Below are 17,503 nucleotides of genomic sequence, written 5' to 3' on the forward strand. Positions count from 1 at the left end.
TCCACCAAAGAACTTTTACAGCTGATAAACAGCTTTAGTAATGTGGCAGGATACAAGATCAACTCCAAAAAATCAGTCGCCCTCTTATACACAAAGGATATGGAAGCAGAGAGGGAAATCAGAGAAGCTTCTCCATTCACGATATCCACAAACAGCATAAAATATCTTGGGGTAAATCTAACCAAGGAAGTGAAAGATCTATTTGACAAGAACTTTAAGGCATTGAAGAGGATACCAGAAAGTGGAAAGATCTCCCTTGCTCTTGGATTGGGAGGATCAACATAGTAAAAATGGCAATTCTACCAAAGGCAATTTATAGATTCAATGCAATCCCCATCAAGATCCCATCAAAATTCTTCATAGATCTGGAGAGGACAATAATCAACTTTATATGGAAAAACAAAAAACCCAGGATAGCCAAAACAATCCTATACAATAAAGGATCTTCTGGAGGCATTACCATCCCTGACTTCAAACTTTATTACAGAGCTACAGTAATGAAAACAGGGTGGTACTGGCATAAAAACAGAGAAGTCGACCAATGGAATCGTATAGAAGACCCGGATTTTATCCCACAAACCTATGAACACCTCATTTTCGATAAAGGAGCTAAAAGTATACAATGGAAGAAAGAAAGCATCTTCAACAAATGGTGCTGGCACAACTGGATGTCAACCTGTAGAAGAATGAAAATAGACCCATATCTATCACCGTGCACAAAACTCAAGTCCAAATGGATTAAAGACCTCAATATCAGCCCGAAAACACTGAACCTGATAGAAGAGAAAGTGGGAAATACCCTACAAAAGATGGGCACAGGTGATCGCTTCTTAGGTACAACCCCAGAAGCACAGACATTAAGGGCAACATTGAATAAATGGGACCTACTAAAACTGAGAAGCTTCTGTAAAGCAAAGGACACTGTCACTAAGACACAAAGGCAACCTACTGACTGGGAGAAGATCTTCACCAACCCCGCAACAGACAAAGGTCTGATCTCCAAAATATATAGAGAACTCAGGAAACTAGACTTTAAAATGCTAATTAACCCAATTAAAAAATGGGGCACTGAACTGAAAAGAGAATTCTCAACAGAAGAAGTTCAAATGGCCAAAAGACACTTAAGGTCATGCTCAATTTCCTTAGCAATCAGGGAAATGCAAATCAAAACAACTTTGAGATATCATCTTACACCTGTCAGAATGGCTAAAGTCAAAAACACCAAGGATAGCCTTTGCTGGAGAGGCTGTGGAGGAAGGGGTACCCTCATCCATTGCTGGTGGGAATGCAATCTTGTACAACCACTGTGGAAGTCAGTGTTTCGGTTTCTCAGGAAATTCGGGATCAACCTACCCCTGGACCCAGCAATACCAGTCTTGGGAATTTACCCAAGAGATGCTCTATCACATGACAAAAGCATTTGTTCAACTATGTTCATAGCAGTATTATTTGTAATAGCCAGAACCTGGAAACAACCTAGATGCCCTTCAATGGAAGAATGGATGAAGAAAGTATGGAATATATACACACTAGAGTACTACGCTGCGGTAAAAAACAATGACTTCTCGAATTTTGCATGCAAATGGATGGAAATAGAAAACACTATCCTGAGTGAGGTATCCCAGGCCCAAAAAGATGAACATGGGATGTACTCACTCATAATTGGTTTCTAGCCATAAATAGGGGTCACGGAGTCTACAATAGGTGAACCTAAAGAAGCTAAGAAAGAAGGTGAACCTAAGGAAAAACATATAGTTATCCTCTTGGATAAGGGAAGTAGACAAAATTGCCGGGGAGAAAATTGGGATCTTGTGGGTGGGGTGGGATGGGGGTAAGGGTAGATGGGGAGAGAAAAGGTAGAAGGGAAGGAGGGGGGGACTTGGGGAAACAGGAGGATCGGGATAAAGGGAGGTTGGATAGGGGAGCACGGAACCACAATTCTTAGTTAAGGGACCCACTTTAGGGTGGGCAGGAGACATGACCCTTGAGGGCGCTCCCAGGTGCCCAAGCTGAGGTCCCCAGTTAGTTCCTTGGGCAGCTGAGGATAGGGAACCTGAAATGACCCTATCCTTGAGCAATACTGATGAATATCTTACATATCATCCTAGAACCTTCATCTGGTGATGGATGGAGATAGAGACAGAGACCCACACTGGAGCACTGGACTGAGCTCCCAAGGTCCCAATGAGGAGCAGAAGGAGGGAGAACATGAGCAAAGAAGTCGGGACCACAAGGGGTGCACCCACCCACTGAGACAGTGGAGCTGATCTACTGGGAGCTCACCAAGGCCAGCTGGACTGTGACTGAAAAAGCATGGGATAAAACTGGACTCTCTGAACATGGCGAACAATGAGGGCTGATGAGACGCCAAGGACAATGGCACGGGGTTTTGATCCTACTTAATGTGCTGGCTTGGTGGGAGCCTAGCCAGTTTGGATGTTCACCTTCCTAGATATGGACGGAGGGGGGAGGATCTAGGACTTACCACAGGGCAGGGAACCCTGACTGCTCTTTGGACTGGAGAGGGAGGGGGAGAGGAGTGGGGGGAAGGGGAGAGGGGTGGGAGGAGGGGGAGAAGAGTGGGAGGAGGGGGAGGGAAATGGGAGGCTGGGAGAAGGTGGAAATTTGTTTTCTTTTTTTTTATTCTCCTTTTATCAATAAAAAAAGTAAAAAAAAAGAAAGCATGGTATATGTATACACAGTGGACTTTTAATAGTCAGAAGAACAAAATCTGACATGCGCAGCAAAGTGGATAGAACTAGAGATCATTTTATATTAGCAAACTACGTAAGATCCACAAGACAAGTATCACATGTTTGCTTTCATAGGCAGACTTCAGATTTAAGTGTGCCCCTGTGTGTGTGTGAGAGAGAGAGAGAGAGTGAGTGTGTGAGTGTGTGTGTGAGTGTTGTGTGAGTGTGTGTGTGTGAGTGTGTGTGAGTGTGTGTGTGAATGTGTGTGAGTGTGTGTGTGACTGTGTTGTGTGAGTGTGAGTGTGTGTGAGTGTGAGGGTGTGTGTGTGAGTGTGTGGGAGTGTGTTGTGTGAGTGTGTGTGTTGTGTGAATGTGAGTGTGTATGTGAGTGTGTGTGAGTGTGTGTGTGTGTGTGAGTGTGTAATATGAAAGTAGAAAGGTGAATATGAGAGGAGGAGAAGAGGTCTTAAAGGAAGATGAAGAGAAGAAAAAGAAGGAAAGACTACTGCACTCACAAACTTACAGCAGCTGTGGTTGCCTGCACAAGACTTGCACAAGATCGAGCCAGTTAACATTCTTGCATGGAGTCCGGAAGCCTAGGATGGAGATGGAAGGGGTTTGTAAGCATGACCCCTAACTGAGCTATAAACAATTCACAGTTTGTGAAGAAAGGTGAGTCAGGTTTTTGTAAGGGTGACTCCTGGGAGGTCCACCATGCCCCGTGCCCCTCATCCAGAAGAACATGGACGACACAAACTGAAGTTTTTAAATTTGTATACATGAAGTTGGGAAGAAATGGGAGTGGATCTCGGTTGGAGTTGGGGAGGATTGGGGATTAATATGATCAAAGTACATTATATAAAATTCTAAAAGAATTAATAAAATATTTATTTAAGTAAAATAAGAAGGAAGGAGAAGGGAAAAATAAAAATAGAGCAATGAAATACATGCACCATGAAAGCAGAGGACGGCATGATTCGGGAGAAGAAAGGAGCCAGCAAGAGTGATATAGAGAGGCTGGGAAGAAGAGCAAGTAAGAAGAAAGCATAGTGACACATATGTGCACTAAAAATGCCACATGAAGCCTATGACTCAGTATGCAAACTCAAACACTTATAAAGGTTATGTCATCTGTTCAGCAGGAAACTTCTCTGATTGGAAACGTCTCTCTGTTTTACAGCCAGCTAGAGTTCTGTTGGATTCGAACATCATGTCTATTGGGGGGGGGGGGACAAGGGGGGAACGGTGCTCTCATTCTGAAAAGAATTCGTGAAATTTAATTTGTACCAAAAAGATGAGTATGTAGCTTACAGAATTTCTCCCAGTGATATTGCTTTTGTTACGTTTTGTTGCTGGGAAAAAAGACTCTAACCAAAGCAACCAGGGGAGAAAAGGATGTATTTCAACTTGTGCTTCCTGTAACAGTCCATCACTGAGGAAAGTCAGGGCAAGAACTCAAGGCAGAACTGAAATAGAGACCATGAAAAACACCACTTACTGACTTTCTTCCTGGCTCACATACAGCTACCTTTCTACCTCTCTCCTTTTTTAAAAAACTATTCATTTATTTTATGTGCATGGTGTGAGGGTGTCAGATACCCTGGAACCTAGGTTACAGATGGCTGTGAGCTGCCATGTGGGTGCTGAAAATTGACTCTGGAAGAACAGTCAGTGTGCTGAACTGCTGAACCATCTCTCCAGCCCCAGCTACCTTCCTAATACTGCCCAGGCCCACCTGATCAGGGACTGCACTGCCCATAGCGAGCTGAACCATCCTACTTCAATTAGCGAAAAGAAAATAGTCTACAGGCATGCCTGCATGCCAATTTGATCTTTACTTATAAGTTCGTGTGTTTCTGCATGTGTGGTGCATGCAGAGGTATACATGTATGTGAGAATGAATGTGGAAGACAGAGGTCATTCCAACCAGGCATCATTCCGAGACATCTACATTCTTTTTATGACAGGGTCTCTCACTATCCTAAAGCCTGATTATTACATTAACTGGCTGGCTGACCAATGAGTCTCAGGAACCTATCTGTCTCTCCCTCCCCATCACCCGGTTTATAACTGTGCACCACCATGCCTGGCTTCTTTATGTAGGTCCTGGGGAATAACCTCAGCTCCCATGCTTATGCAACTTTACCAACAAAGGGATCTCCTCAGTTCCTGCTTGAAATTTTTTAATGGAGAGAACATACGGTGTGGTCTCTCCAACCCTGAGAGTTAATTCTCAAAATTCATGACTAAACAGGCATCCTAATTTATATGTTTGGTTCTTAAAAATTTGTATCAAGATTGTAAGACTGTGTTTTAGAGAAAGATGATGAAAGAAGAAGATAGCAGTCTCAAAGACAGCAAAGCCAAGGTCTATACCCTGAAAAAATGGTGCCTGCCTGAGTCTGCATCTTTACCCAGGCCACTGAGGTAGCAGGGATGGCTTGTGGCTGTGCTGCATCTGACTGCAAAACCAGTTTGATCCAAAATGCAACTGTCCTTCTAAGGTGTTTCCCTTCATTTTCACATAATAGATGTTTTTGGTTATAATACACCCAAGCATGATTTCCCTAGCCACAATTATTCTCTCTTCCTGTGTCAGACTGGTTACCCCCACATGGAGCAAGAATGAGATAAAAATATTGCAAAAACAAACAAACAAAACCAAAAGCTTTCCCCAACTGGAAAGTACTCTAAAGCCTTTAGTCCACATGGATCCTTCATTTTTCTTTCTTCTTTTTTCCTTTTTTTTGTTAAGAATTTTTTTAAATTTATTTATTTATTTATTTATTAAGGATTTCTGCCTCCTCCCCTCAACCGCCTCCTCCCCTCAACCGCCTCCCATTTCCCTCCCCCTCCCCCGATCAAGTCACCCTCCCTCATCTGCTCGAAGAGCAATCAGGGTTCCCTGACCTGTGGGAAGCCCAAGGACCGCCCACCTCTATCCAGGTCTCCAAAGGTGAGCATCCAAACTGCCTAGGTTCCCCCAAAGCCAGTACGTGCAGTAGGATCAAAAACCCACTGCGATTGTTCCTGAGTTCTCAGTATTCCTCATTGTCCTCTATGTTCAGCTAGTCCGGATTTATCCCATGCTTTTTCAGACCCAGGCCAGCTGGCCTTGGTGAGTTCCCGATAGAACATCCCCATTGTCTCAGTGTGTGGGTGCACCCCTCGCGGTCCTGAGGTCCTTGCCTAATATAATCTTTAATCATTTTACATAGCTATTACATATTTAAATACCCATTCCCACTCCCTCCCCTCCTCCTGCCTCACCCTTGCCCCTAACTCCCATCAACTCTTCAGAGAGTAAAGCTTCCCATGGGGAGTCAACAAAGTCTGACACTTCACTTTGAGGCCAGACTAAGGGCCTCCCCTGGTGTGGGGTGGAAATTCCAAGCCGATGGAAGAGGAAAGAAGGCAGAGTCAATGAAAACTCATGTAGCCCTACTGGAGACAGACGCAGAATGAAACTTTACCCAGTAACCCACAGCCATCTGGTGATGCAAAGATTAATGGAGATGGATTAGTTTAGAACGAGTTAAAAATATGCTTAAGCTATTGGCTAAACAGTATTACAAATAATAAAGTTTCTGTATTATTATATTGAGTCAGGGTGGTCGGGAAGCTAACAAGCGGCCTCCAGCAACACTCCCACCTATATCTAGGCTGAGCAAGGTATCCTTCCAAAGAGAATGTGCTCCTAGACACCAGCTCAAGCACTAGGAATAAATCTTGGTCCCACTGCCAGTGGCCCCACATACTATCCAAGTCTCACTCACAACTATCCCCCACATTCATAGTTTGGTCCTATGCAGGTTCCCCCACTATCAGTCCAGAGTCAGTGAGCTCTCACTAGTTCAGGTCAGCTGTTTCTGTGGGTAACACCATCATGGTATTGACCTCTTTGCTCACATTCTTGCTCCTCCCTCTTGGGCTGGTCTCTGGTAGCTCGGCCCAGTGCTTCACTGTAGATCTCTGTATCTGCTTCCATCAGTTGCTGGTTGAAGGTTCTATGATGACAATTAAGGTAGTCATCAATCTGATTACAGGAGAAGGCCAGTTTAGGTATCCTTTCTACTGTTGCTTATGGTCTTAGCTGGGCCATCCTTGAGGATGCCTGGGAATTTCCCTAGTGCTACATTTCTCGATAGCTCTTTAATGGCTCCCTCAATCAAGATATCTCTTTCCTTTCTCTCCCTCACAGTCCTTACCCCTTCTTAAGCATCCTGTTCCATTAGGTTCTCCTCCTCCCTCCCCTTACCTCTCCCCCTCCCCTTCCACTCTCCCTCAATTTTCTCAGGAGATCTTGTCTGTTTCCCTTTCCCAGAGCGATCCATGTATGTCTCTCTTAGGGTTCTCTTTGTTACCTAGTTTCTCTGGGATTGTGGAATATAGGCTGGTTATCCTTTGCTTTACATCTAATATCCACTTATGAGTGAGTACATACCATGTTTGTCTATCTGTGTCTGGGTTACCTCACTTGGGATGGTTTTTACTAGTTCCATCCATCTGCATATAAATTTCAAGATGCCATTGTTTTTTACCGCTGAGTAGTAAGTACTCCATTGTATAAATGTACCACATATTCTTTATCCATTCTTTGGTTGAGGGGCATCTAGGTTATTTCCAGGGTCTGGCTAATATGAATAATGCTGCTATGAAGACAGTTGAGCAAATGTTCTTGTGGTATGAGTGTGCATCCTTTAGGTATATGCCCAAGAGTGGTATTGCTGGGTCTTGAGGTAGATTGATTCCCAGTTTTCTGAGAAACCGCCACACTGATTTCCAAAGTGGCTGGATGAGTTTGCACTCCCACCAGCAACGGAGGAGTGCTCCTCTCCAGCATAAGCTCTCGTTAGTGTGTTGCTTTGCTTACTCTGAGTTTCTACTTATAGTACCGAGCTACAGCAGAATGAAGCGGCTCCAGCCACCTAGGAAGGGTACGGTATACAATGGAAGCCCTTCTCTCAATCGTCTACCAACTGTCCCCGTTTTCCCAAGGCCTGTCTTTTCAGGGAGCCCCCTCCTGAGCTTGTAAGACATCTACAGCTTACGCTTTCTCTCACTCTGCTGATATTGCCTGCCTCTATGTCTGTCTCTCCCCCTAGAATGCAAACGACTTACGGGTCCATCCATTCACACACAGCTCCCAGACCAGTGCTGTCTTCACACAGAGGAATACTGCAGTAACTTCCAGCTAAAGCAATAAACAGAAGCCTTTCTGTACTCTATGATCTGCATGGTTCTACCGGTTATGAGATCCTTCTCCTAGAAGTCAGACCACTACCAAGGGAAAAACGGCAATTCAAAGGTACCCAAAACTGTCAGACACATTCCAATTCTAAGCTTTTTACCTTGATTTAAAGCATGAAACAGGAAAGGGCACAAACACACATACACACACACACAAACACAAATGCTGAAATCAAGTATGTGGCTGCATGCCTTTAACTCCAGCACTGGAGGGGCAGAGGCAGGTAGATGTCTATGAGTTCAGAGTCATTCTGGTCTACATTTCGAGTTCTGGGCCAGTCAGAGCTAAATAGTAAGACTCTATCAAAAATAAAAGTAAGAAAGAAGGAAAAAAGTTGAAGATAGCTTTTTAAATTAAAAAACCTAGATTTTTGTCGGTTTGTGCACGCGATGCAGGGGACAAACTCAGGTTGTCAGCCCGGTGCAACAAGTGCCTTTACCGCTCAGCTGCCTCTCTGGCCTGACATCACCTTTTCAAGATAGATACATATGCCTTTCTTTACCCCAAAGAAAAACCTTTCATTTCTTCTTAGTTTGTTATTTCATTACTCCTAGCTTTTCCTCTTAGAATAGATGCTGCTTCGGATTTAAATGACCCTCTTTCGCCTCTGATCATAAAATGGCTGAGGGCAATGTCCTTATTTGATATTGTTATATTCTAAGGCTACCAAAGCCACTTCCATGAAGAGGATCAGTTCACCTGAAGGGGAAAGACGTCTGCCACCAGGCAAGATTGTAATAAAGCTAGCCCATTCATCATCCACCTAGGGGAATCGAGTAGCCTCTGGCACTTGTAATCAGAAGCTCTCCATAGCCACCAGCAAAGCTTTGTCGCTGACAGAAAATGAAAAATATCTCTTTCCATAGTGTTACACACCTGCGACCATGGCAGAAAATGCTATGCAAATTAATTTTTAAATTTAATAATTATAATCATACACATGCATGCATTTATAGATACACATTACAGTGCTAGGGATTGAACCCAAGGCCATAGCCCAGCTGATAGATGTTTATATACTGTATGTTTCCATAAATACACACCATATGCATGTAGGTGGACTTTAAATTTAATTGAAAAGGAAGTGGGCTTATATAGGACTGTTTGGTTCTAAGTCCTCAAGCACTGTGTAATTAGTAATAGAGGCACGTGCTATTTCAAAGGGAGGACTTCGGAGTCAGAGAGAACTAGACTCTAGTCCTGAGCCTGCCACTTCCTCCCTCTGTGGCCTTGGGCAAATGCCAATGTCTTCCTCTGAAAACTGAGCCAGATGAGACTGTAACACCTCACTAGGGTTAGTTGAGAGCCTCCATGTAATGTGCGGAAAAGAAAGGCAGGCAGGCTGCAGGTGCTCTGTATCAGTGAGCTCTCGAATTCGGAACTACAATAGATACCTGTCCTTGGCAGCTGTTTTTTATTTGTTTGTTTGTTTTTACCCCTTTGAGGGCCCGCCACCCAGATCCCAAATAAATGCACGGAGACTTAGTCTTACTTATACATGTCCAGCCTTAGCTTGGCTTGTTCCTAGCCAGCTTTTCTACCTTAAATTAACCCATTGCTCCTCTTCTACACGTGGGCTTGTTTATTACCTTTCTTTACTCTATCTGCCTTTCTTCCCTTCTTACTCTGTGGCTGGTTGTATGGCTGGGTGGCTGGCCCCTGGTGTCCTCCTCTCTTTCCCCTTTGCTCGCTCCTAACTCTCCTCCTTTTCTCCTATTTATTCTCTTGACCTGCCGGCCCTACTTATCATCTCTCTTCTGCCTAGCTATTGGCCATTCAGCACTTTATTAGACCAATCAGATGTTTTAGACAAAGTAACACAGCTTCACAAAGTTCAACAAATGCAACATAAAAGAATGCAACACGTTAAACAAATGTTCCACAGCATAACTGTAAATGGAACACATCTATAGCTAATATTCCACCACAGATGCCCAATCACCTTGCCCAAGGAATGCCCTCTTATCACATGCTCTGGCCCTCAATTTTATGGCGTTTTCCTTCTATCACTTTTGTGTCTCACAGCTGATGAAACCCCGTACATGACTTAGCTCTTCACAAGATTCCCGAAGCTCCCACTGCCACTTCTCTCACCCTAGCATCCCAGGTACCCCGCTTTGGGCCTCGTGTGCCTTTCCAGGCATTTCTACAACGTGCAGCCTCATTTTTGGTCACTCTGATAGACCTACTCCCGTGCTGCATTCAATTCCTATAAATAAGTAGTCTTGCTCACCTGACTCCTTTATCACAACGTCCTTCCCTTATTGTGCCTTTGAGAATTCTAAGGCTCATGCAGGCAACATGGTTCAGTGAGTAAAGACACTTGACATCAAGCCTGATGACCTGAGTTTGATCTCTGGGACCCACATGAAGAAGTAGAGAACTGACTCCCACTGTGCTCCATTGCCTCTGGTGAAATGCGGGTCAGCCCCCTGGGTCACAGAAACCAATCAGGTCAACCCTTTGTCTTTGCTACTAACTCAGCAACAGAGGGTGGATGCTGGGTTGCTGCACCCCCTTCCCAAACAGAATGTACACTTCTAGCTCGTCCAAACAGTGCTGCATTCATCCCTGGAACAGGTAGCTGATGTGAACTTGGCCCTGATGTGTACCCAGATCCACTACAGATATCTCAATCTATACATGGGTATGCACAGAAAGCTAAACAAGTATGTTGATTTTTTTAGGAGGTTGACTTAGCGATGTTAACAAAAAGAAAATCAGTGCTGTTAGACAGGGGGTGAAACCTTTTGCCCAATTTCAGAACAGAAAAATCCAAACAATGAAGTTCAAGTTAATCATCTGTTTGTTCCCTAGCAGTTCTGGAGATGGAGCTCATGGCCTGGAGCACATTAAGCGAGGCTCTACTACCAATCCACACCCTCAGATCTCTGTTCACTCCCTTAATACAAAGCTATAGACAGTGGCCCTAACCTGTGGGATAGCGACCCCTTTGCGGAGTCCACTGACCATTTCACAGGGGTCACCTAAGACCACCAGAAAACAGATATTTACATTCACAATTCATAACAGTAGCAAAATTAGATTTATGAAGGAGCAATAAAAATAATTTTGTGGTTGGGGGTCACCACAACATGAGAAACTGGATTAAAGGGTCTCAGCGTTAGGAAGGTTGAGAAACACTGCTATAGACTGTCGATTAGAACCATATTTTATGTTTTAACTTTATCTTTGCTGTTAGACAAGTTATAGTTTATTTCTAAAAAGACTCTAGACCAAGTCAGAAAATCAGACCAAAAGGAAAAAAAAAAACAAAAACAAAAAAAAACTATTATTTGTTAAACTGGCTGAGGAAAAAAAAAACAGTTTTAAATCAGAACATCTAACTAATGAATACTCAAAACTTTTGCAGCTCTTAAAAGCCTGGTCCTAAATTAATAGGGCAAGAGATTAATAGGGCAACAACAACAATATACTTAAATACCATCTTTGGGAATATACCCTTTAGGAAACTCTTTCTCAATCACCCCTCTTAACTGGGATTGCCAAGAAATGTGATATCATGTGTACAACCAAATCAGAACATGCAAAAATCAAAATTCAAGGACGACAAAAAAAGGAAAGACGGCGACTCAAGACTGGGCCTTAGGGAGCGGTGTGGCCAGAACCCAAAGCCCTTCCCGCTTCCTGTTCTTAAATCTTCAAAGTTACAGACGCATCCATTTATGATTTTTTTCGTTGTTTTGTTTTTATTTTTGAGACAGAATTTTTCTCTGTGTAGCCTTGGCTGTCCTGGAACTCACTCTGTAGACCAGCTGGCCTCAAATTCACAGAGATCTCCCTGTCTCAGCCTCCCGAGTACTAGGATTAAAGGTGTGTGCCACTACTACCTGGCAATTTATGAATATCATTTTCATCACTTCCTGTCTGCTGTGTACATAGGGCTGCTTACATTTCCAACTTTCCCCATCATTCCCAATTTTCTATACACAATACATTCGAAGCACTAAAGACCATTTCTGAAATCCCAGAGTTGTACTGTGGGTTTTAATACCTATAAAGTTATAGATCAGTTTTTTGTTTGTTTGGTTTGATTTGATTTGGTTTTTGCTTTCCAAAGACAGGGTTTTTCTGTATGTAGTCCTGGCTGTCTTGGAACTCACTCTGTAGACCAGGCTGGTCTCAAATAGACAGAGATCTGCCTGCCTCTGCCTCCCTAGTGCTGATACTAAAGGCGTGCACCACCACTGCCCAGCATAGATCAGTTTTTTAAAAAGCATATGTATGTGTGTGTTACATGTGTGTGGATATATATATGCATACATCATATACCCTCTGGAGACACTGTTTGTTCTGAGACATCTTTATACACCACTTCATTAAAGTTGAGTTCGCCACTGCCGCAGATTCTGAACTCGTTATCATTTCTCTCCCTAAGTCTTCAGAAAACAGGCTGAGAAAAAAGCCTTTCCACACACTTCCTCTCACGAGTGAGAATTCCCTGTGTCTTACGCAGTGATGAATTTAAACAAGGATGTTTGCCAGAGAGTTCCCAAAATGACAGAATGCTCCCCACACCTCCCCATCTGTAACGGCACTGGGAAAACTCACTCACCTTCGGCGTGTCAATAATTGATGGTCTAGGGATGGATGTCTGGAAAGTAACTGCCTCGTGGTCTGGCTCATCACTTAGGCACCGGGGCACATTCTCAAGGGTCTCTGCGGGCTGGACAACGTTGTGTTTGCTGTTGTTGCCATTGGCACCACCATTTTGCTCTGAGTGCGTATCAGAATCTCGCCTTTTCTCCGGAGCTCTTTCTTCTTCTACCTTGGGGTGACTTGGATGCCTGCCTGCTTTGGCCATGGGCTGGACATTGATGGTGGAGTGAGTATCAGCTGAGCTGGACTGATCAAAGGCAGCATTCTCCCTGGTGTTACCAAAACAAGCCAGCAGAGCCGAGCATGGAAAGGAGTGCATCCTTCCAGATGAGAACGTCAGGCTTTTGGTGAGCCTCGCTTTCCACACCAACATGACCTGTAGCAATACATGGCAGAGTTCAAAGGAGAAAAGGAAGTCTTCTTCCGGGTTGCCTTCGAGTCACCATTTCCGTGCCTGAAGAGGAGATGGCCGGCCCATCCTCACCAAGATGGTCTCTCTATCTATCCCTGCAAGGAAGCATTCATCCTGGGGGATTTCACGCTCTTCCTTCCTTTCCTGCTGTCAGTAGCTAAAGAAGCCTCTGTGAGGCAGGCAGTTGGCTCGGGTTACAGTCCCCAGCAGGGCAGACGCTCCGGGGTAAGGTAGTGCCAAGGCAATAGACAGCTGCTTCGGGTTACCTTGGAGGCATAAAGATAATGTAGCCTGTTAGCATCCACCATAACAGTGTCAGCCGTGTATCAATAACATCATAACAGCCGCAAAACCTTCTACAGTTTCTGCCTTCAAATATTTATTCACCCAAACAAAACAGAAACCACCCAGTTATCTATGGCAAATGAAGACCCCCGTGAGAGGCCACAACCCTGGCACCTGCTTCATTATTAAAATAGAAGGTGCATTGGATCGTTCATCCAGAGAGATCCATGTTTGTTCCTAATGTCATGAAGACTTTTCTGGATCTTTCCTGAATCTTCCCCTGATAACAGCGTCCCGGCTTCAGAGTCCATGCTAGACCTGGTAACTATAGGTGCTCATGAATCTGTTTTCTGAGCATCTGGTTCCTGGTTATTTTTTAAACAATATAAAAAAAGACCAGGCTAAGAGTTAGAATTATGTAGTATGGCACACTTCTGAAGGCACTGTGCATGTTTTGAGTGACAGTCAATTGGGTATATGTGTTGCCTGATCTAAAAATTAAATAAATTCAATTCATGTAGACCCTTCCACTTTCCAAATCATTAAATTAAATGTTAGTGGAACTGAGTTTGGTGGCACATACCTCTAACCCCAGCAGACAAAGCTGGAAGGATCACCCCAAGTTCAAGGTACCAGACTTCCCAGGGTCAAAAGGTCATTCTCCTTTTAAAATAGAAGTACATAGTCTAACCCTTCCTCCCAGGAGGGAGCAGGAAGTTCATGCTCTCAGCAGGCCCCCTCATTTCGGGGGGCATGGAATCAGTTTCATCTCTTACCCATCTCTCTGTTACACTAGGTTTAGGCACGATCATTACATACTTCCTTCAATAGTCCTTACAGGTAAGGGTGGCTATGATGCTTAACAAGGCTTTTTTGGGTGCTTGGAAACAGCAGGAAGAAATGAGAGGCAGTTCTTTTTTTTTTTTTTTTTTTTTGATTTTTCGAGACAGGGTTTCTCTGTAGCTTTTGGTTCCTGTCCTGGAACTAGCTCTTGTAGACCAGGCTGGCCTCGAACTCACAGAGATCCGCCTGCCTCTGCCTCCCGAGTGCTGGGATTAAAGGCGTGCGCCACCACCGCCCGGCGAGAGGCAGTTCTTAAATGTAGCTTTATTCATCTGCTCATTCACGTACAAGCAGAAACATTGTCTAAAGTAGCAGATTCAGGGCTAACAATGCTATTTTCTCTCTTTCATTCTGGGAAGGGGACTTTCAGGTATGCCAGTCTGACATCAAACTCCTGATCGTCCTGCTGCCACCTCCAGAATGCTGAGTGTCCAATCAGGAGCGTGTCCAAATAAACCAGCATCCCAGTTCTTGGCACATGCAACATATGAACAGTTTACTAGGGTAGCTCCCGGGTCTGAACTAGAACAGATAACGGATATTGAGGAATCTCGGCAAACTAGTTCATTTAATCCTTACAACCCTAGCAAAAAGATGATATTATTCTCATCTTACCCATTAGCAAAACAAGACATAGAAATTTAAGTGACTTGCCCAAGGCCACCAAACTGATAAGGAAGAAAGGCAAATTATTACCCCAGGGAGCCTATTGCCAGAGTTCACACTCCTAACCAGTGTGCAATGCTACCTACACACACACACACACACACACACACACACACACACACGTCAAAGGGGCACTTTCTGATGCTCTTCGACCTACCTCTAAGACTTTATTTCACAGATACCTGTGTGCAAAGGGAAGTGCTGCTAACAGTTTAAAAATCATAGAATCCATTAACCAGCAGAAGACAAGTTAATATATAAGAAGACATCTGTACAAAAAACATTACGCAGTCACCAAAAAGAAGGCTGGAGAAATTTCAAGTATAATGTAGTGCACTAATTTGTGTATACACAGACTCTGCAAGAAATCAGTACAACAATGGTAATGGAATTCTCTCACAGGCTTCAGTGTGCAACACTAAAAAGCATAAGATGATCATTAATACCAGAAAACTCAACACTTCCCACAAAACAAAACCATACGTAACATTATTAATGAATGAAAAAAAAGCCTTTCAGGACCCCTTGGGAGCTCTGTACCTAAGCAGCAGAACTTAGGAGCAGGGCTAAGAAAAGACTTACTGAAGTTCTGGTATGAAAGTCAAAAGTTGCTTAGATTTGTCTACCTAAAGACAACATACACCTCCAGTTATAATGAATAAACAAGCTGGATTTTACTGGTTTTAAACCAGTAAATTTAAAATCTCAGGTTTAAATCTTTAAAAGGTGGAACAGCTGCTAACATCTTGCCTCGAGGGGAGAGCTTACCCAGCTGAGCTAACACAGAGCAGAATTTAAGAGCTATAAAGAGAAGGGCCCTGACACTTCCTGATCAAGCATTGCCTGCAACTGCATCCACAGTTGCCCTTCCCTATTTTCCAGGAAAGCAAGCCCTTTTCCTTTACTTCTCCACGAGCTTACAGGAGCGGTTTCTGAGACTTCTTACTAAGAGCTCTAATCAACCCAAACCCACTGAAAGACTTACTACGGTTGGCCATAGCAACCTAAGAGGGGCGTCACTCCACGCCATCATCAGAATGTCTTAAAATTAATCATCTTCCATAGAGCACTGAGAATCGAAGCACCTAACATTCGACTCATTCCTGCGAACAACTTGGAGAATCCGCGATAGGTCAAGCAGGTTCCCACAATGCCTCAGCCAGTGGCGCTGCGAGGGAAACCCGGTGGATCCCGGAAGTAAAAGCTGACTGACTTCACATCCGGCAGACCCAGGCCCACTATCTCCTTGGGTACCCTGTTAATCAATGTGTTGCCACAACGGCCTTCGGCTGCACTACCCTATACTTCATGAGCCCCGCCCAAATACTTGTGTAACTGTTCCTTCTCCTCCACACTTCAGCTGATCGTGAATAATCTATGATGTTTAAGCAGACGTCATTGACCTCTTCCCTGCCTACTTTCTGTGCCATCCACAAGAAGAACTGACCATCTGCCTTCTCAGGCCCGTTTGGACTCCTGGTCATGGAGACCCAGAGACAAGACTCTTAACTCTCCCTCTTTCCCATTTCTTGTTATTTCCTGCTCCAGGGTGAAGAATGCTGGGATAGCCTCTGCCGTAAGGAAGACTCCTCTTCGCCACAGGTCTTAGACCTCGTTCCATAAGACAATATGCACAATTGTATTTTGGGGCTCAACATAGGCCACCGAGAGTGGCAGGAAAGGCCATTTTCTTCTAAATGTGGAAGTATGATCACCCAGGACAGGAGGGTGGCCTCAAGGAACAGGGGACTCAAGAATAAGAATCACAAACATAGTTGTTAAGTAAAGCTGTGTCACTGTTTGGTTTTATATCTCCTCCCTTTTTATTGTATATGTTTACAAATCAAAGGGAATTAAAAATGGGATTATACTTTTTTATTAAAAATGATTTCACAATAATGTCTCAAACATTTGTGAGAAGATTTGAGAACATTTTAATTTGTTTTAAAATTGTATTTAAGGAGCTCACTTTTTTTTTCTCAAATAAAACAGCCCTGCCTTTACATGCTAAAATTCTCTTTCCCAGGGCTAGGAGATGGCTTAATCCATAAAGTGCTTGCCTTGCAAACGTAAGGATTTCAGTTTGGATTCCCAAGACCCATGTAAAAGGCTGGAGACAGTGGAATAGCCTATAATCCCAGAGCACAGGCAGGCAGAGCCGGAAGGTTGCCTGGGGCTTACTGGACATCCAGTCCAGTTAGTGAACAAGCTCCAAGCAGTGAGAAACTCTGTATCAAAAAAAAAAATAAGGTAGAGGGCTGGAGAGATGGCTCAGTGGTTAAGAGCATTGGTTGCTCTTCCAAAGGTCCTGAGTTCAATTCCCAGCAACCACACGGTGGCTCACAACCATCTGTAATGAGGTCTAGTGCCCTCTTCTGGCCTGCAGGCAGACACATACCCCAAAACCACTCCAGAGGAGTCTGGGGAAATACCTACCTGTGCACCCCAGAAAATAAAATGGACTGGGACATATAACATTAACTATACCATAAGAAACAAAGTGAGTTTGCTAAAAATTGTAAAACTTTTAGTCCTGGGTCCTTAAGAACCAAATTTAATATCTGTTCTTGCCCAGAACTGAGGAAGGGATGTAGAAGACTCAAGAAGTTTACAGAAAGGCACAAGGAAATTTTAGGACTGATGCAAATGCTATATATTCATTTGCAAAAAAACATAGAAATACATATATTTAAATAAATAAATGTTGCATTTTATGTATATAAGTTCTACTTT

At 43.7% G+C, this 17,503-nt stretch overlaps 1 protein-coding gene across 1 annotated transcript in view; it reads right to left on the bottom strand.

The window, feature by feature from the left end:
* The window catches only part of Fam107b (family with sequence similarity 107 member B), a 227,721-nt gene extending 214,784 nt beyond the window's left edge, over positions 1-12,937 (bottom strand). The window contains exon 1 of the mRNA XM_075970468.1: positions 12,521-12,937. Coding sequence (XP_075826583.1) covers positions 12,521-12,937 — 417 coding nt within the window. The remainder of the gene's footprint in view (positions 1-12,520) is intronic.
* Positions 12,938-17,503: the final 4,566 nt, after the last annotated feature.

Source organism: Microtus pennsylvanicus, chromosome 4 (genome assembly GCF_037038515.1).
Source record: "Microtus pennsylvanicus isolate mMicPen1 chromosome 4, mMicPen1.hap1, whole genome shotgun sequence".
NCBI lineage: Eukaryota > Metazoa > Chordata > Mammalia > Rodentia > Cricetidae > Microtus > Microtus pennsylvanicus.